The sequence below is a fragment of the Cervus canadensis genome, chromosome 26 (assembly GCF_019320065.1).
Source record: "Cervus canadensis isolate Bull #8, Minnesota chromosome 26, ASM1932006v1, whole genome shotgun sequence".
Taxonomy (NCBI): Eukaryota; Metazoa; Chordata; class Mammalia; order Artiodactyla; family Cervidae; genus Cervus; species Cervus canadensis.
The window spans coordinates 38053658-38073497 of NC_057411.1; the positions used below are offsets into that span (position 1 = coordinate 38053658).

The 19840-nt window shown below is 42.1% G+C and overlaps 1 protein-coding gene and 1 long non-coding RNA gene across 3 annotated transcripts; both read right to left on the reverse strand.

Annotated features, from left to right (window-relative positions):
* Positions 1 to 222: 222 nt before the first annotated feature.
* On the reverse strand, positions 223 to 6334 carry C26H4orf36 (chromosome 26 C4orf36 homolog). Of its 2 annotated transcripts, none has more exons than XM_043448325.1 (4): positions 6221 to 6334; positions 5028 to 5165; positions 595 to 749; positions 223 to 362 (listed from the first exon to the last, which is right to left on the reverse strand). In XM_043448325.1, the coding sequence occupies exons 2-4, from the start codon at positions 5090 to 5092 to the stop codon at positions 229 to 231; spliced, it is 354 nt and encodes a 117-aa protein (XP_043304260.1). In that variant the 5' UTR covers positions 5093 to 5165; positions 6221 to 6334; the 3' UTR covers positions 223 to 228. The 2 variants fall into 2 exon arrangements, with proteins under 2 accessions (XP_043304260.1, XP_043304259.1); XM_043448324.1 differs by lacking the exon at positions 6221 to 6334 and adding an exon at positions 5596 to 5765.
* Positions 6335 to 7567: 1233 nt separating this feature from the next.
* Positions 7568 to 17847, reverse strand: LOC122428347. The gene is made up of 3 exons (XR_006265688.1): positions 17735 to 17847; positions 14670 to 14763; positions 7568 to 7900 (listed from the first exon to the last, which is right to left on the reverse strand). It is a non-coding gene; the product is annotated as an uncharacterized LOC122428347 (long non-coding RNA).
* Between the last annotated feature and the right edge of the window lie 1993 nt (positions 17848 to 19840).

The window sequence follows — 19840 nt, forward strand, 5'->3', positions numbered from 1 at the left end:
CTGTTGCCTGTGATACAATGGTACAAATACGTGGCTGGGACACAGATCTTTCAGAGCTGTCAGCTAAGAGCTGTCGGCTAAGAGCTGTCCGATAACCCACAGGAGCTGGTTCATCCACCAGGGGGCATTCAGGTGTATGCATCCGACTGCACACAGGGAAAGGTCAGAGTCCTTCATCCTCTTTGGATGCAAAAACCACAGAGAACAGATTCAACAGTGAGATGACAGTCACTTAGGTGGAAGAGGTCTTCTCAAACCAATTGGCCTTTCCCTTAGGGAAAACTGAATTTTCTTGACTTCATTTTCCTGACATTTCAGGTTATTCAAGCGCTTCATTTCATACTCCCTTTCACATCGGATGGCTGAAAAATAAAATACACGAAGCAATCCAACTGACATTTTTTACCAGGCATAGCTTGGTCCAAGATGAATATTTATCACACAGAAAAATCCACATTCTTGAATACTAAACAAGAAGACAGGGCTACATAGATAGGGAGCATGAGTGTGAATGAGCAGATTTAAACACATGTCTAATAATCAAAATAACACAAAAAATTTGCAATTTATTAAAGTTGTTCCTACAGAACTTACATTCTGCTGAAGGGAGCAGACCATGCTTAATGGTTTTACATTTTTTGAGGTGTACACAGCTACCAAATGCAATTTCTTCCAAGAAAGGCAACTTGATGTTGGCTAGTTTCGTGTACCACGTCTTTGTGAGTAGTGCAAGTTCCCAGGGTTCCTGTCTGGGGCAAAAATTAACTCATTCAATAAACATTTATTGACATCGATAACAGGATATAGATAAGACATTTGGATTCTCAGTTCCATTTTCCACTAGAGATTTTGGTTTGCAGAGGAGTATTCAGGATTTTCCAGAGTTGCAAATCTAGCCAGGAGAAGGAGCCTTAAATCAACATCTTATAATCTTTCAATGTAGAAATATTAATACATTGAAAAATAACCATAAATTATAATGATAGGAACTTTAGCTCAAAAAACAGCCTCCATGAAGTCAATCCAATCTTTCCATGTCTTTAAAGAGGATGTAGTTAAAAACTGTAAGCTCCAAGTCTTTCTTGGTTGATCAAAAATATGACCACATTAGGGAAGGAACAAATGGAATATACTGAATATGGTGCTTGGCATACAGTAAAGCTTTGAGTGTGTGATCTGATTTTTTTTTATTTTTTAGAAATATGTATTTGTTTGGCTGTGCTGGATCTTAGTTGCAGCATGCAAACTCTTAGTTTTGGCATGTGGGATCTAGTTCTCTGACCAGGAATCAAATCCATACCCTCTGCATTGGGAGCATGGAGTCTTAGCCACTGGACTACCAGGGAAGTCCATGATCTGATTTTAATTTTTACAACACCCAGAGGTAAGACAAGGGAACAAAGACTCAGAAGTTAACTGAGAACCAGAGCTGAGATGTAACCCAGGTGTATTTAGAAGTATCAACAGAATCCTTAGAAAACAGGAGAAAGGAACGAAATCCCAAACTACAGGATTTAAAAATAATCACAATGAAATTTTAATGGATTGTTTCATGCATCCTACTTTGGAAGTTTTAAGTATCAGCTACGTTTCTCAGCTACAGTCAATGTGAATTCATATGTATGAGGAAAGGGGCAAGACCTGCTTTGGTATAGGTAGGAGAAATGAGCTTATTACATACATGCCATCTGTCTTCCTCCACCAACTTCCTTGTTACTTTATCATCTAACCTTAAGGAGTGACTTGAAGTCTGCAATTATTATAAATGCACTTGAACAAATACACAAAGATGTATTTACAAGAATCTTCAGTGAAGCATTGCTTATCCCAAAAACCTCACAAAGTAGTCTTAATGTCTACAAGAAGAGCCTGGCTAAACTGCAGTACACATATGTAATGAAAGAATGAGGTTTATCCTTATCTATGGATTTGGAAAGATGAGCAATCAGTTAATGTTTATCTAGCACCTACTACATGCTAGATACTCTTTTAATCAGTTTACATATATAAACACATTTAATTGCCACAGTAATCTATGAAGTAGGCAAGGTGCTATTATGCTTACTTTACAGGTTGGGAAGCAGGAGCAGAGAAAAATTTACTCAAGGTCACAAGGCTTGGGTTTGAAATTTTAATGCATGTACAAATATATCTATGTATACCTATATAGAAGTGTGTATATACATATATGTATGCACATATGCATAATACAGGTTTATATAAATGATGTGAATACAGGTGAGACACTGATGGCAATATGGACTAAAAGAATAAAAGTGTTCTAAAATCTAAGACGTAAGTATCTAAAATCTACAATTTACTCAAGATCACAAGGCTTGGGTTTGAAATTTCAACTCAGAAAATCAGATTCTAGAATCTATGCTCTTAACCACTAGGCTACACAAGATAAAGTAGGGGAGGGAGTAAAGTTCAGTATAATCCCATGTGTAAAAATGTGTGTGTGTATACATATATGTATGTATGTGTATCACATACAAGAGACAGAAGTTGTAGGAAAACATAAAACATTTTACCTGAGTGGGATTGGGCAGGTAGTATAGGGATAGGAATGGAGATATGAGAAATAATATTTTTATTCTCCTTTCAAAGCATTTGAAAATAAAAATGTCAAATGGCTTTGATCTTCTAAAATTACTTAACCAAAAAAAGCCCAAAGTGAAAAACTGCCTGAGCAAATGAAAGAATCTGCCTGTAATACAGGAGACCCCAGTTCGATTCCTGGGTCAGGAAGATCCCCTGGAGAAGGGATAGGCTACACACTCCAATGTTCTTGGGCCTCCTGGTGGCTCAGATGGGGAAAAATTGGCATATAAAGCCAGGGAAGATCCCCTGGAGGAGTGCATGGAAACCCACTCCAGTATTCTTGCCTGGAGAATCCGCAAGGACAGAGGTGCCTTGGGAGGCTACAATCCATGGGGTCGCAAAGTTGGACACGACTGAGTGACAAAGAACACCATTGTATTCCTCTTAATTTAGTTGCTCTTATAAACAGAATGATATCAAATACTTTCTTGTGAGACTGACAGAGAAGACACTGGTTTTGCAGACACTATGCATGATATAAAATGCTATATAGCCAAAACCACAGTGAGTCGGACACAACTGAGCGACTGAACTGAACTGATTCATGATACAAAATGCTATATAGTCAAAACCACAGAAACAGTGCTTTAAATCATTCTCCAAATACAGGAATATCTTTGTTATAAAAATTATGCTTGCAACAATGACTGTAGTGGCTATTTGCCTATAGTTCAAGGTCTAAAGTCGTACTGAACTAACAGATCCAAGCAGAGTGCAATAATGAGTTTTTCCGTAACTCTAGTTTTATGACCCCGTGAAATGTCTCCATTTCCTTCTTAGAATATTGTCAAAAAGTAAAATTCAATTGACTCACAATGATAAATATGTCATAGATTGTGGCAGAGGGGTTAAAAAAACAAAAATTTAAAATAAGGTAGCACAACAGTACTACAGAGTGAAACTCTCATGTAGTAGCAACCCATATTCACTATGGGTTTACTATTATTTCAGACAACATACAAGTACCTTACCTACATTACTGCATTTGTATTCCATACCATATGGGTTGGTATTGATCTGTCCATTTCACAGATGTGGAAGCCAAGGCACAGAGAAGTTAAGTAATTTACTCAAGGCAGCATGGGCAGCCAGGGGCAGAGCCAGGCTTTGAGCCCTGGTTTTCTTTATAGGGTTGGTTTTTTGTTTTTTGTGTTTTTTTTTGAGCAGAGTTCCTTTTGCTAACAGTGAGTCCTTGTTGGTTATCCATTTTAAATACAGCAGTGTATACATGAAGTATTTCCTAAAGTTCTTGACTATCCCTTCCCCCCTCAATTTCCCCACCCCAGCAACCATAAGTTCATTTTCTAAGTCTGTGAGTCTCTGTTTTGTAAGTAAGTTTATTTCTTTTTAGATTCCATGTATAAGGATAGTCATACACATTTCTCCTCTGTCTGACTTACTTCACTCAGCATGATACTCTCTAGATCCATCCATGGTGTTGCAAAAGGCATTATTTCAGTCTTTTTAATGGCTGAGTGTATATGGACCACATCTTCTTTATCCATTCCTCTTTCAGTGGATATTTAGATTGTTTCCATGTCTTGGCTATTGTAAACAGTGCTACAGTGAACACTGAAGTGCACGTATCCTTTCAGATCATGTTTTTCTCCGGCTGTATGCCCAGGAGTCAGACTGCAGGATTATATGGTAGCCCTATTTTTAGTTTTTTATGGAACCTTCATACTGTTCTCCACAGTGACTGTACCAATTTACATTTCTAGAGCCCAGTATTCTTGATTGGAAAGCCCATATTGTCCACTTGTGGTGGTGGTGGCGGTTTAGTCACCAGGTCGTGTCCGACTCTTGCGACCCCATGGACTGTAGCCTGCCAGGCTCCACTATCCATGGGATTCTCCAAGTAAGTATACTGGAGTGGGCTGCCATTTCCTTCTCCAGGGGAATCTTCCTAACCCAGGACTCGAACCCGGGTCTCCTGCACTACAGGCAGATTCTTTACTACCCACCAAATACACAGGATGCAAAACTGACTGTCTGTACCAGTTAATCAAGTGTTCTGTTAAGATGTATCAGACACCAAGGCATTTTTAGTTAGATTTACACTATCTAAAGAGGTATTTCAAGGTTGTTGTCAGTAGTAGAAAATGTTGCTTTGGAGTAAGAAAACTCAGACTTCTATCCTTGTCACTTCCTTACTACATGACTGAGGGACTTTGATCATATTACCATTTGAAATTTGTTTTGTTGTAAAAAACCAAGTAAGAATACTTAACAATCCTTATAAAAGCATTTTCCTAAAAAAAAAAAAAAAAGCATTTTCCTTTTAAAAAATCAGTATCCAGGCACCAGAAAATGCCTCATACAGTCCAGTATCTCAGGGGAACATAAGGATGTCCAGTACTTTTATTTAACAAGGACTCCCCCCCTCACCCTTGAGTCAGTGCTTACCTGATAAAAATACTTACACTTTATAACAATTGCAGCGCAAAAGCTTTTCTACTCCATTCTTTCTTTGCAAGCCATAAGCCATGGTGAATTATTACAGTCCAATTTCCTAATACAGGTGCCTGATGTAATGACTCAGATATTCTTGTTCACTTTGCCTGAAATGATTGCAACGCACCTAATTAAGATAAAATTTTCACTTGACTATTTTAATATCCAAATAATAAAAAAGATCCAGAAAAAAAAAAAAAAGTCTGAATCTAAGCACCTCCCTAACCGATGTTCATGAACTGAACCTCTATATTCTATTTTCCACGAACTCATTTTATCACTTCTTGCCATTAGGAGAAAATGAAAGGTAAACAGCATCAGCATTCTGGCCCCGTATTCTGTCCTTGCCTAAAGCCTGCCAAATGGGCTCAAAAAACCTCAACACCAAAACGTGTCTCAAACGTGACAGTGTTAAGCCACAAAACACGGGCGGGCACAGGGACTTTCCGTCCTCCATCCGCAAGCCCTCTTAAAGAATGCAGACCTTCGTCCCAGGTTTTCCCTTTTGCAAAAATCTGCGCTTAAAATATGACCCACTTCATGCACCACTCCCATGCCTCCTCCAGCTCAGGCTTCGGGATGGGTGTCCTCCCCGCTGGATGCGCAGATCCCGGGAGGACCCGGGTCCTCCCGAGCCCGGGCTGGGGAGGAGAGATGAAGAAGGGAGGGAAGAGGGGATAAAGAGGAGGGAAGAGAGGAGAGCGGGGAAGCGGGAAGGAAGATTGCGGGGAGGGGGCGGGGCTGACCCTCCGCGCGCCATCCCCATCCACGCCTAGCCCCGCCCCTCCTCCCACCCACGCCACACACGCGGCGGGCGCGGCCACTCCGCCTAGGCCTCGCGAGAGTGGTGCCCGCGAGAGGAAGTCGGCGCCCGATTACCCGCGCTGGGGTGTGGGAGGGTCGCGGGGCCCCCGTGGGTCGAGGGCCGAGCGCGCGCCCGTCTAGTCCCCCATGGCCGCGGGCACGGGCCTCCTTCCGCGCCTGGAGGTGCGGGCGGCCCCGCGTCAGGCCAGAGCCTCCATAAAGGGCTTTGTGGTGCCGGCCCCGCCCGCGAGAGGTCCCGTCAGGGCCCGGGGTTCCGCGTCCCACAGCCGACGGCCGGCTCTTGCTTGACGGAACCCAGCCCACAGCGGACGAGAGCGCTTGTAAGCGAGGCCTTTACCTGAAGACGACGCTTCTGACCGGGAGGGGGTTGAGTGCAGCGACCTTGGTTTGGGGGCAGTACCCTTTTCATCTTGACAAGCTACTTCTGACACAGTGCTAAGTCCTGTACGACTCTTTGGGGCCCTGTGGACTGTAGCCCATGTGGCTCCTCTGTCCATGGGATTCTCCAGGCAGTAATACTGAAGTAGATTGCCATGCGATCCTCCAGGGGATCTTCTCAACCCAGAGATGGAACCAGCATCTCTTAAATCTCCTCATTGGGAAAAAGGAAAAATCTCCTTCATTGGCAAGCAGGTTCTTTATCACTAGGGCCACCTGGGAAGCCCACTTCTGGTACTAGCTCCTGCCTTAATTAGAACAGGCTGCGAGGGTTGACACATTGGTAGAGGACCAGGTTGTTAACTAAGGTCACACCCAGATGGGGCAAGGATAGACTACGTTAGAGTTGAAGTGGCCTTGGTTTCCTGGCCTGTTTTCTTTTTATAGATGAACAAATCAAGAGGCAGGGAGAGGATGTGGTCACACTGAGAGAGATCATTCTGTGATTTCTCCATGTGGGAACCCTCATTTCTTTTATACATGCATAGATTGCTGACAATTGTAATTATTTTCTGTGTGACTCACTTTGAACAAATATGGTGGAAGTTAGAGCATGACTTCTGAAACCAGGTCATAAAAGCTGTTGTGGCTTCCTTCTTGTGGTCTCTCTTGGATCACTAACCCTGGAAGAGGTCGGCTGCATGTTGGAAGGATGCCCAAGCCAACTTACGGAGAAATTCATATGCGGTAGGATGAAGGCCTCTAGCCAACAATTGGTGAGAAGCTGAGGCCTCTTGACACCAACCATGTGAGTAAACCATCTGGGAGCAGGTCCTCCAAGGCTCAGGCAGGCCTTCAGATGACTGTAGCCTCAGATCATGTCTTCACTGAAGTTTCATGGGAGAGCCTAAGCCAGAACCACTTCAAAGTCACTTCAGGATTCCTGGCCCTCAGAAAAAAATGAGATAATAAATCATCATTTTAAGCCACCAATCTTACGGATATCTGTTACAGAGCAATAGATAACGAATGTACCATTAAGTGTCTTAATGTAGAAGGAATATTTTGCAAAGAGGAAAATAGGCATATTTTTACAATTGAGGTTAATGATTTAATTAAAATGAACAGTAAAACACATTATGCTTAACTGACATTTACTGGGCAACTAATATTGCTAAATCTCTTTAGGACTACCATGGTGGTGGTTCTAGTTGCTAAGTCTTGTCAGACTCTTCTCTTGAGACCGCATGGATTGTAGCCCACCAGGTTCCTCTGTCCATGGAATTTTCCAGGCAGGAATACTGGAGTTGGTTGTCATTTCCTTCTCCAGAGGATCTTCCCAACCCAGGGATTGAACCCAGGTCTCTTGCATTGCAGGTGAATTCTTTACCAGCTGATCCACACAGGTATTGGATAAGCCTTCACTAATTTCAACTCCTCCAGAAAGTTGTTCCTTTTCATTTAAATTGGTTAAGGGAGCATTGCCGCCATCTAGTGATAAAATACAAGGAGGACTGTAAAGGAGACTAATCCTAACAGAGACTTCTGTGGTGGTGCAGTGGTTAAGACTCTGCATTTCCAATGCAGAGGGCACAGGGTTCAATCCATGGTTGGGGAACTAAGATCTCACTTGGTGTGCCTGAAAAAAATCATAACACAGAAACATTATTAGTGTGATAACATTGACTATGTTTTGGTTACTGTTCTAGGTACTTCACAGGTATGTGCATGCATGCAAAGTCACTTCAGTCGTGTCTAACTCTTTTCGACCCTATGGACTGTAGCCCACCAGGCTCCTTTTTCCATGGGATTCTCCAGGCAAGAATACTGGAGTGTTAAAAAATTGTACTTAAAAAAAAAAAAGAATACTGGAGTGGATTGCCATGCCCTCCTCCAGGGAATCTTTCCAACCCAGGGATCAAACCAAAGTCTCTTAAGTCTCCTGCATTGGCAGACAGGTTCTTTACCGCTAGCACCACCTAGGAAGCACCAGGTACTTCATATACTTTATTTCAGTTAACTATCACAATAGATGCTATAGTTTAGTGATGTGATTTTCCAGCTATTGAGAAGATAAAACAGGTACCTGAAGCAGGTCACAGGGTTTGACCCAAGACTATCTGATTCTGGTTTTCTGCTCTCTCTACTACACTATACATTCTCCCAGGATTGTATCTAGGGCAAGGCTTCCCTGGTGGCTCAGATGGTAAAGAATCTGCCTGCAATGCGGGAGATGTGGGTTCGATCGCTAGGTCTGGAAGATCCCCTGGAGGAGGGAATGGCTACCCACTCCAGTATTCTTGCCTGGGAAATCCCATAGACAGAGGAGCCTCATGGGGGACAACAGCCCATGGGGGACTACAGCCCATGGGGTTGCAAAGAATCAGACACAACTGAGTGACTAACACTTTAGCGTGTATACTTGTAAATATTTTTGCAACTGCCCTTTTCGAAGACAGTTAATTTCTCATCATATATACAGTATATATATATATATCCCTGCTACTTTCAAGGAGCAATGTTTTGTTTCTTTTAACTTAATATGTAAATCACAGATGCAGCCTACACTTTTTTCATGCTACACCCAAAACTTCTCAAGGAATGATACCAATTCGAATGATAAAGTAATTCATCTGAAAAACTTTAAAATCACTAAAGAACTTAACAGCACTGAAAACCCTATATGTACTTCTGTACTTGCTCTTCAGTTGCTCAGTTGTGTTGGACTCCTTCGCAACACCACCAAGCTACTCTGTCCATGGGATTTTCTGGGCAAGAGTACTGGAGTGGGTTGCCATTTTCACCTCCAGGGGATCTTCCTGACCCAGGGATCGAACCCATTATCTCCTGCATTGCAGGTGGATTTTTTACTGCTGAGCCACCAGGGGAGCCTTCTGTACTAGCACCTTCCTAATTCTCTGTCTTCTCTATCCACTCCTTCCCACGTTTCCCTCTTTCTTCCTCCCCTGAAGTTTGTGTGTGCCCATAATTGAGATGCTCTTCTTCTGTTTGTTCTATCCCAGCACTCTCAGTGGCTGTACTCTCACTAATGTAATTATCACTTCTCTTTGGATAGGCCCCACATCTGATTCTTTAGCCAGCTTTGCCTTTTTCCTGAATTTGTATCCTGCATTTCCACTGGTTTGTGGGATCTTCCTACCTGAATATCCTGTCCAGTTGAAAATTTCAGCATATCCAAAATGTAATCCATCACCTACTCACTAAACCATCTCTTTTGCTTCTACTTCTAGGAATGGTGATGCCCTGTGAGTGTCCCATGAGTCACACTTAAAATATTGAGCCAATTTAAAGCATACTGTTGGGAAGCTACTCCACGGCAGCCAACATTCTTGGCCATCTTCCATGACATTGGGTCCTCACAGGTTAGGAGGGAAGAAGACAGTAGTTTCCCTAGTGCAGTATAGCAGGGAAAGAGTTTCCAGGGTTACAAAATGACTTGCTTACAGTTAAACGACTAGTAAGTTGCAGAGCCAGACTTAACCCAGGTCAGTTTCACTCCTGACCTCCTTTGAGTTCTCCAGGTCACCTGCCTTGACTGTGTCCCTTTGTCCATAAGATTTTCAATGCATGCTTACAACATTAACTACCCCCACTCTTTTTATTTGAGGTCAACGGATTATGTTTCTGTACCTTAAACACATAATTTTCTGACCGAAACAAAGAACAAGAGCCTCAACTAGGGTCCAGGCTTCTCTGCTCTGCTTAGAGGCAGAAGTTACAATTTCCTAGGTACCCAGTTCTCCTGTTCTTTAGGAGGCAAAACAGATCAGAATGCATTATCCTGATCCAAGACTGTGAGACATGATTCACAGACTAGGATTCTCCCCAGGACAAAATCTGGAGCCGCAGGGATCCCTGACTGGCTTTAGGAGGGCACCACAGACTGCACCAGCCATGTAGCTGTGGACACCAGGAGACCTCAGTGGCACTTGAATGCTTCCACTGCACAAGCATACGGCATTTGTTGTAGGAGCAGGAAGAAAGTCTTTCTTTACTCAGCATAATAAATGAGGTCTTTGGGCTGTTACAGGATCATCCTATTAAGTTCTAATTAAAAGGTTTATCTGCTTCAGTCCAATTGACATTGCAACTTTATGCTAATTTATAATGTCACTTTAAAAAAAGTAGGGGACTTCCCTGGTGGCACAGTGGAGAAGAATCCACCTGCCAATGCAGGGGACACGAGTTCGATCCCTGGTCCAGAAAGATTCCACATGCTGCAGAGCAACTAAGCCCACATGCTGCAACTCCGGAAGCTGCCCAAGCTCTGGGACTCACAAGCTGCAACTGCTGAGCCTGTGTGCTGCAACTCCTGACGTCTGCGTGTCTAGAGTGTGTGCTCTGAAACGTGAGAAGCCACCGCAATGAGAACCCCATGAATCGCAAGGAAGAGTAATCCCTGCTCGCCACAACTAGAGAAAGCCTGCACGAGCAACAAAGACCCAGCACAACCAAAATAAATTAAAAAATTATTTTTAAAAAAGAACTTTGTCTTTAAAAAAAAAAAGGAAAGTAGAAGCAATCAGAAAATAACAGGTAAGATCTCTATTCATTAAATATTAAAGTGATTCATATTTGGTTGATTTTTCAAACATAAATCTGATCAATTGAGCTTTCCTGAGGAGGTGTGCTCTGATAGAAAGGGTCTAACTAGGAATCCAGAACACTTGGATTATAGACTTCATAAATATGAATGATTCTAAGCCTGTGTGTCATTTATGAAACTAAAAATCTCAGAAATATTTTTATGACTGATTCCATGAATTTGTCTAAATCCTTCACATACATGTTACAGTGCTAAATCCTTAATAACTTAGTAAAGGACAATAATGTACCTATTTTATATTTTGGTATATTTTTGTAAAGAATAAAAGGACATAAATTTTGCTTGTCCTAAAACTTTCGAAGATTTATATCCCCAGGTTTACCGTATCCATAAACTTTTTGATTCATTTCAGTGATTCATATTTCATTCTAAGTTCTAATTCAATTAAATTTAAGCCAATTTAACACATCTATTGAGCACTTTCTGTATGCATAGTTCTGTGATCGGCCCCTGCAGTCTAAACCATGTCCTCCCTTTCCTTCCTTCTCTAAATGTGTAAGAAAAGCTCTCTTTTCCCTTCAGGATTTAAGTTGATTATGGAACGTATACATTCTCAGCTTGGAGAAATATGGAAAAATTATTGCCTCTCTCTGTCAGCTGTGAAAGTTGTCTTGAAACAAGATTCCTTTTTTAGGCCAGAATCTAAAATTAGAATGCATATAAGCCCCCAAAAGCAATAAATATCAAATTACTTAAATTCTGGATTTAAAAAAAAAGATTATTTCAAAGCGTAGAATGTCTTACACTTGCTGAAGCACTGATTTCCTAATGTTAAACTGGTTTGTGAATATTGCTCTTTGATTTTTTGTTTTCCATTTGAACCACAAGATAAATTCTTTTAAAAAAAAAAAAGTTTAAGGGATAATTTACAAATATAATTGGATGTATTATATTTAAGGTGTACAAAGTGATGATTTTGATATGCATATACATTATAAAATGATTGCCAAGATAAAGATAATTAACATACCCATCACCTAACAGTTAACACAGTTAACTGTGTGTGTGACTGTGTGGTGAGAATGCTGAAGATCTAGTCAGCAACTTTCAAGTATACAATTCTGTATTACTAACTATAGCCACCAATTCTTATATTTTTTTATTGAAGTATAGTTAAATTACAATGTTGGGCTTGTTACTGCTGTCCAGCAAACAGATTCAGTTGTACATGCATATATATTTTTAAAAATACTCTTTTCCATTATAGTTTGTCATAAGATATTGAATACAGTTCTGTATGTTACACAGTAAGACCTTGAGGTTTATCCATTCTATACATAATAGCTTACATCTGCTAACCACAACCTCCCACTCCAACCACCTCCCCAGCCAACTTGAACCACCAGTCTGTTCTCTATGTCAGAAGTCACCAATTAATTCTTAATTGTTTCTCAGCTCCCATTTCTACTTTCAAGGTACCATCAGTAAATCAAAGGACACCCCCTGCAGCTCATTAGTAGGCATTGCAACCTAACATGCTTTTAATTTTTAAGGTTTATTTCATATATACAGTGTATTTGAGAAAGGAAGTAACAGAGGTAAAATAATGCTAGAACAAACTCAAATTTTATGCAAAAGTTAAGCAAATTCTATCAAACATATATAAGTAACTTTATAGTTTCCTCAAATACCTAAAATAAGTATTCTATTCTAAATCTCAGGAATTGGCAATGTTCAGAATAATACTTCTTATTCCAGGGAGTGCTTTATATTTTGTAAGTTGTGAGTCTTTCAAAGAAGACTTGAAACTCCATAGCAGAGTGACAATAACTTTATAGTAACTTTTATAAGAGCCAATGTTGACCTTAAAACTCTACCCAAAATCTATGTAGAGGCGGCAGAATTCTAAAATGGTCCCTGTAATGGGCTGAATTATATTCCTCCCAAATTTATATGTTGAAGTTCTAACACCTAGTACCTTAGAATGACTGTATTTAGAGAGAGGGCCTTTAAAAAGATGATTACAGTAAAATGTGATGTGGGTCACCCCTAATCCCATGTGACCAGTATCCTTATAAGAAGAGCATATGAGGACATAGACATGCACAGAGCCTGTGTGGACGCAGGGAGGAGAAGATGGCCACCTTTAAGCAAAGGAGAAAAAGCTCAGGAGGAAACCAACCCTGCTGATAGCTTGATCTCAGAATTCTAGCTTCTAGAAATGGCAAGAAAGTAAATTTCTGTTCCTTAAGCCACACAAGCTGTGATGCTTTATTATGGCAGACCTAGCAAACCCATACAGCTCCCAAAGTTCTCACCTACCTATGTACACACCCTCTATAAGCTTCTATGGAAGTCAGCTGTTATGTTGTGGCTAGAGCATGAGACTAGCCTCTCAGAGCCAAGAGCAACCACTGCTGACAGCCAGCAAGATAACAGGGACCCCAATCTTAAAACCGAAAGGAACTGAACTCTGCCAGCAGCTTGCAAGAGGCTCTCTGAATAGACAGTGTGCTCTGATAGAGTCTAGTCTATCAGATGAGAATGCAGCCCAGCTGACACCTCATTTCAGTCTTTTGAGGTTCTAAGCAGAGAACCAGCTGTACCAGGCCCAAACTTATGATTTGTGAGATGATAATTGAGTGGTCTTATAGACTGTTAAAAGTTTGTGGTACTGATTTACAGCATAGAAAACTAACATAGTATGAACACCCAAGAGTTGGGTGATCACTGTGTGTGATGCAAGGTCACTCACTTTATAATACCTCAAAGAAAACATAGTGCCCAGGAAGGTCTCCCTTTTTCCCATCGTTTCTTAATAAGTCCCTGAAAAGTGAAAGTGGAAGTCACTCAGTCGTGTCCGACTCTTTGTGACCCCATGAACTATACAGTCCATGGAATTCTCCAGGCCAGAATACTGCAGTGGGTAGCCTTTCCCTTCTCCAGGGGATCGTCCCAACCCAGGGATCAAACCCAGGTCTCCCACATTGCAGGGGGATTCTTTACCAGCTGAGCCACAAGGGAAGCCCTAAGTCCCTAGCATTTTTTTTTTAATTTTTTTTTTCTCAGCTCATTTTATTGAACAACTGAGTGTATAAAAACCACATAGAGCACATTACTAGATAAAGTATTTTATTTTTCAAATACATAATGGATTCTTTACCCTCATTTCTTTTATCTTTTTATTAAGACTAAATACATATAAATATTAATAATTTCATCTTTTCTCAAATTAATGACAATGGTATAATTGTGATTATCTTTTAGCAACCAAAGTCTATTTCCAGAGGTTTGAACTTGATATGAGAAAAACACTGTATCAAGTCCATTGTACCTGATTTGGTGCTGCAGTTGAACTGGTGCAATGGTTTGCTCCAGGATCCAGAGGCTATTGTAAGCTTGAAAGCAAAGTGAAACGCTTAGGTTGACCTTGGCTGCTTAAGGATCCTCTGGATGGGGGTGAGGGGTGCCTGGTTCTGTTTTGCGCAGGACAGCTCGTCCTCAGGCTAAGCTGGAATCTCTGGGAACAGTGTGTGTATGTGTGTTAGTTGCTCAGTCGTGCCTGACTCTTCGCAATCTCATGGACTATAGCCCACCAGGCTTCTCTGTCCATGGGATTCTCTGGGCAAGAATACTGGAGTGACTTGCCATTTCCTTCTCCACCTAGTATTTTTTAATTAGAATTCTAAGTTGAAATTTCCCATTCCCTTTTCAAGTACTACACTGTTCATTCAGAATTAATAGTGGACAGTTTTCTTTTTTCTTTATGGCCATCCAAGATCTGCTCTGCTTCCTTTATTGAAGAGTGCCTGTGTGAGTTTTGAGGGAAAACAGGACTTACCTTGCACAACAAGACCAAACTCCTCTTGCTCTGGCCCCATTGGTTAGGACACCACCTCTCCTCCTGTTCTTGGCTCCCTCCTGGGTTTTGGAATCTAAAGCAGGTAATATATATAGATGTGGAACTTAATTTCCCTCCCTTTGAGTGTGGGCTAGACTGACTTACTCTCTTCTAACAAATAGAATAGAGAAGTGACTATGACTCGGAGACTCCATCATAAAGGGCACCGTGGCTACCTACATGTTCTTCCTCTCAGATCACTTGCTTTGGGGGAGGTCAGCCACCCTGTTGAGCAGTCCTATGAAGAGGCCATGGAGTGAAAAACAGGCCTCAAGTCAACAGCAATATGAGTGAGCCGTCTTAGAAGTGGATCCTCTGGCCCCAGTCAAGCTTTCCGATGACTACACCCCTTGCCGGCATCTTGACTGCAAACTCATGAAAGATCCCGGGCCAGAAACATCCAAATAAGTTGCTCTCAAATTCATGACCCACAGCAGCTGTCAGATCACATGTCTATTTAAAGCACTAAATTTGGAGTACCTTCTTACTCCAGTAGATAATTAACATAATGGACTAGACTAAATCTCTTACATGAAAAAGAAACACATAAGGAAAGATCCAGGAATCAGGAGGAGTTAAGAGGAGAAAGAAGTAGAAAGAAGGTGTAGTGAGGAGAATTTCAAAGTTGTTCATTCTTTTGGAAAGACAGGATGAGATTAAAGCAACTGATATAGAAAGTGGGACTTGGGGGACAAAAAGATGTTAAAAGGTATACTTAGGAAACTTTTTGCCTGGCTATGTGGTATAAATCTCTCCCCTGTATCCCAGGAAAACCTTAAGTAAAGATCTCTATATTTTAAAATAATAAATAATCTTAACACTGCCCAGTGATTTAATGTGTCCCCATGCTCATGAACCACTTATTTAAGTCTACCCTAGTCATTTTCTCCTACATCCTCAACTCCCCAACTTTTCTTGTAACTCAGGTGGCCATAGTCAAAGCTCTGGCCAATGAGACAAAGAAGTAAGTGTGTTGGGAGATTCTGGGAAATAGTTTGTTTCCTGCTGAGGAGAGAAACACAATTTGCTAGCACTGCCCCTGACTTTCCTTCCTATCTTAAGTATCATGAAAGATTGTGTGAGGCCCACATCTTGTGCCAAGAAGAAGACAAGCCTAAAGATGGAAAGGTATCCAGCTGAGGGTGGCTAAGCATCAGAACAGAAAACTACTGGAATCCTGGAGCCAATGACCGAGTATCTACATCCAACCTGGATTGCCCCCTGCTCACCTTCTCCTAAGAAGAGAGGAATAACATTCTTTATTGCTTAAGCCAGACGTCGTGTCTGACTCTGCAACCCCGTGAACTGTGCCCATGGAATTCTCCAGGTCAGAATACTGGAGTGGTTAGACTTTCCCTTCTCCAGGGGATCTTCCCAACTCAGGGATCGAACACAGGTCTCCCTCATTGCAGGCAGATTCTTTACCAACTGGGCCACAAGGGAAGCCCAAGAATATTGGAGTGGGTAGCCTATCCCTTCTCCAGTGGATCTTCCTGACCCAGGAATCGAACCGGGATCTCCTGCACTGCAGGCAAATTGTTTACCAACTGAGCTACCAGGGAAGCCCCCAAGCCAGGCAAGCTATGGTTTTCTGTTATACGTGGTAAAACCATTCCTGATACTGAGATGAATAGTTGCTTATAGGTGGTGCCGCCATCAAGCGGTTCAACATAACATGTGTCCACATGAGACCAAATGAGTTCAAAATCACCTCCGACGGCAGTGAGGAGTCCTCCAGTTAGGAAGGTACCTCAGCACCTTAGTGTTCTATCCACAAAATGGATATAATTATATTTCTATCACACAACTGTCAGGGTCAGTAGTTGAGAACACATATTACTCAAAAGACTGCATAGCCCATATTATATAATAGGTATAAATTCTCATTATGTTGAGAGTTTAAAAAGCAAAAACTTAGTTTTCAAAATCTTGACAACCAAGAGAATTGTCACAAAATTTGAAGCTTATCAACTATCAATTTAGGGTCTACAGATAATCTGCTGCTGTAATTAGTAGATCTTGCAGAGATGTAGAGTAATTTGGTTCTTAAGTCTTCATTCAGTGAAGGAAATTTCCAACAAATACAAAAGCAAAGAGATTCATATACTGAACCTCCGTCTACCCATTATTTACCCAATGTAAGCAGCTATCAGGGCTTCCCAGGTGGCTCAGTCAGTAAAGAATCTGCCTACCAATGCAGGAGACACAGGTTTGATCCCTGGGTGGGGAAAATCCCCTGGAGAAGGAAATGGCAACCCACTCCAGTATTCTTGCCTGGAGAATTCCATGGACAGAGGAGCCTGGTGGGCTATATAGTTCATAGGGTCACAAACAGTCAGACACAACTGAGTGACTAACACACATACAAACAGCTGTCAATACATCTCTGGTCAGGTTTAACCTGTCACTCTCCCCATAAATGTTGTTGTTGTTTAATCGCTAAGTTGTGTCTGACTCTTGCGATGTCATGGACTGTAGCCCTGTATATATATCTCTAGAACTAACTGTGTGTGTGTGTGTGTGTGAGTCACTCAGTCACGTCTGACTCTTTGTGACCCCATGGACTGTAGCCCACCAGGCTCCTCTGTCCATAGAATTCTTCAGGCAAGAATACTGGAGTGGGCTGCCATTCCCTTCTCCATTCCCTTCTCCATTCCCAACCCAGGGATCAAACCTGAGTCTCCTTCACTGCAGGCAGATTCTTTACCATCTGAGCCACCCCATTTTTTTCACCTGCAAAAAGGAACAGATTAGCAGTCAGGATCCAATCTCTACGGTCACTGTGAGAAATAAATAGCAAAACAATGGTGAATAATAGCTGTAATGACTAAATCAGCCAAGCACTTCCCTAAGCACTTTTCCTGCAGTATCTTTAATCCTGAGCATTTGGCACATTCCCAGTGCTCAGCAAATGTTCCCTTCCAGACCCAGAAGCAGGCTTTATAGCGATAAAGATGACGGAGTGGCGGCCCTGGTTAGGAGAGGTCGGTGAGGAAAAGTAGTACCTTATGAGGCAGAGTCCTCCACAAAGCGGGGAGGGGAACAGGGGTGGCTCAAGAAAACCTTCCCAAATTTGCAGCTGAGTCCTGGAGCCTGGAGAGTGAAGAGTGGTGTGAAGAGATGGGAACCAGGTTAAGAGGAAATGAGGAGTCAGGAAGAGAGGAAAGTACCCTGAGGCCTCTCAGCCTCTGGAGCCGGCTCCCGATTCACACAGCACCTCCCAGCAGTTAGCAGTCTGCACATACCCTTGGGTTCTGAGCTGGTCCAGACCCAGGCTAGGAGGAGATGAGGTCAAGAGTCAAACCTACAGCCATCTCAGAATGATTGTTGTGTTCCACACAACCACAACATGCCCTTTGAAAATTATCATTTTATTTATTTTTGGTTGCTCTGGGTCTTCATTGCTGTCCAAGGGCTTTCTCTAGTTGCCATGAGCAGAGGTTACTCTATAGCTGCAGTACACAGGCTTCTCATTACATTGGCTTCCCTTGTTGTGGAGCTAGGAGATCGAACCTGTCTCTCCTGCATTGGCAGGCAGATTCTTACCCACTGCACCACCAGGGAAGTCCCATCACGCCCTTTACAAATGATCTGAATGAGAGTTATTTTTTACAAGACTGGCTTGTGACCCAGCTTTGGGAATGAGGGATACCATGGAGGGTGGGAGGCTGACCTGAGCTTGGCCCCAGAAAGACCACCACCCCCATTATCCAGGAAGGCAGTTCCCAGCACCCACTAAGCTTCTGAGGTTCCCATTGCTGTTTGACGGGCCTGCAGAGAATATCTGGTCTGCAAATCAGGGCTGGCTGGGATGGACCCATCAGCAATCCTGACCACCCCAGCAGTCCTGACCACTCCATCTGACCTTGAGAGCCCAACCATTTCCCAGGAAAGGCTCCAGTTAGCAATAAACTGGAAACAGAGTCTAAGAGTTAAGAAAGGATGAATCCAAAAAAAAAATAAAAAAAAAAAAGAAAGGATGAATCCAAAATCAATGTTTATTAGAGAGGAAGGCCTTCCCATGTTTCTGTTTCTCTCTTCAGAGGGCTTTGTGTCTAAACTGGGCTTTAAACTTGGTCTCACAATACTTCTCAAAGGGGGAATCTGTGAACCCAAAAGAATTAAGTGGAGAATTAATTTAACATGCATAGTCTCAGGCCTTGCTACCAAGCATTCAGATGCTCTGGGGGTTAGGAATCAAGAATTCACTTTTCAAAAATAAGTCCCCAGGTGATTCTCCTTTGGGTGCTTTTGGACATTTCTCCAAAACTAGCCTGAAGATCATTGTGTCAGATAAGCACCTGGTGTCTTGGGAAAAAGTACAAATTTTGTGGATATCCTGAATGTTCAATCTGCAGGGGCAGAGTTAGAGGGGGAAAGTGAGAAAGGAAACCCAGCCATCTGCATTTTAAAGAGGCTTCCCAGTTGAAGGTACACTGGCAGATTTTAAGAACCACCAGCTCAGGGAATAACAAAATGTTCTCTTAGAGGGGCCACGGGCTGGAAAACCTATTTCTGCTGAATCTTCTTAAGGCTACTCTGGGTGTATTTTCATAAAACCACAGCCCCAAGGTCCAAATAATGAATGAGAAAAAGACACGGTACTGAGAATAAGAATTAAGTAAACCAACAATGAAAGTGTTATTTGCTCAATCATGTCCAACTCTTTGTAACATCGTGAACTGAAACCTGCCAGGCTCCTCCATCCATGGAATTCTCCAGGCAAGAATACTGCTGTGGGTAGCCATTCCTTTCTCCAGGGGATCTTGCCAACCCAGGGATCCAACCTGGTCTCCTGCATTGCAGGCAGATTCTTTACCATCTGAGCCACCAGGGAAGCCCCAAAACCAAGAATGGTTCCACGTCAAAGATTTTTTTGTCCAGTTTCTCCAGCAGGAACACCACACTCTATTTGCCCTCTTATTCATCATACTTTGCCTGCAGAAGAAGTTTTCTTATATCAAGATGCTCAATAAATACCCATTGACTTGAATGTATTCCCCTTTGGAGAGCAACACATTCAACAAGTGTTAGGTTGGCCAAAAAATTCATTTGAGTTTTTTGTACCAGTGTATGGAAAAACCCGAACAAGCTTTTCGGCTAACATAATA

What these genes read in the sequence shown, in the direction of transcription:
- C26H4orf36 (XM_043448325.1), bottom strand. Translation starts at nt 5,092, where the DNA reads ATGGCTTATGGCTTGCAAAGAAAGAATGGAGTAGAAAAGCTTTTGCGC. An exon ending in CGCTGCAATTGTTATAAAGT is followed by an intron (nt 750 to 5,027) that starts GTAAGTATTTTT and finishes TTTTTGCCCCAG; the next exon opens with ACAGGAACCCTGGGAACTTG. An exon ending in TCTGCTCCCTTCAGCAGAAT is followed by an intron (nt 363 to 594) that starts GTAAGTTCTGTA and finishes TTTATTTTTCAG; the next exon opens with CCATCCGATGTGAAAGGGAG.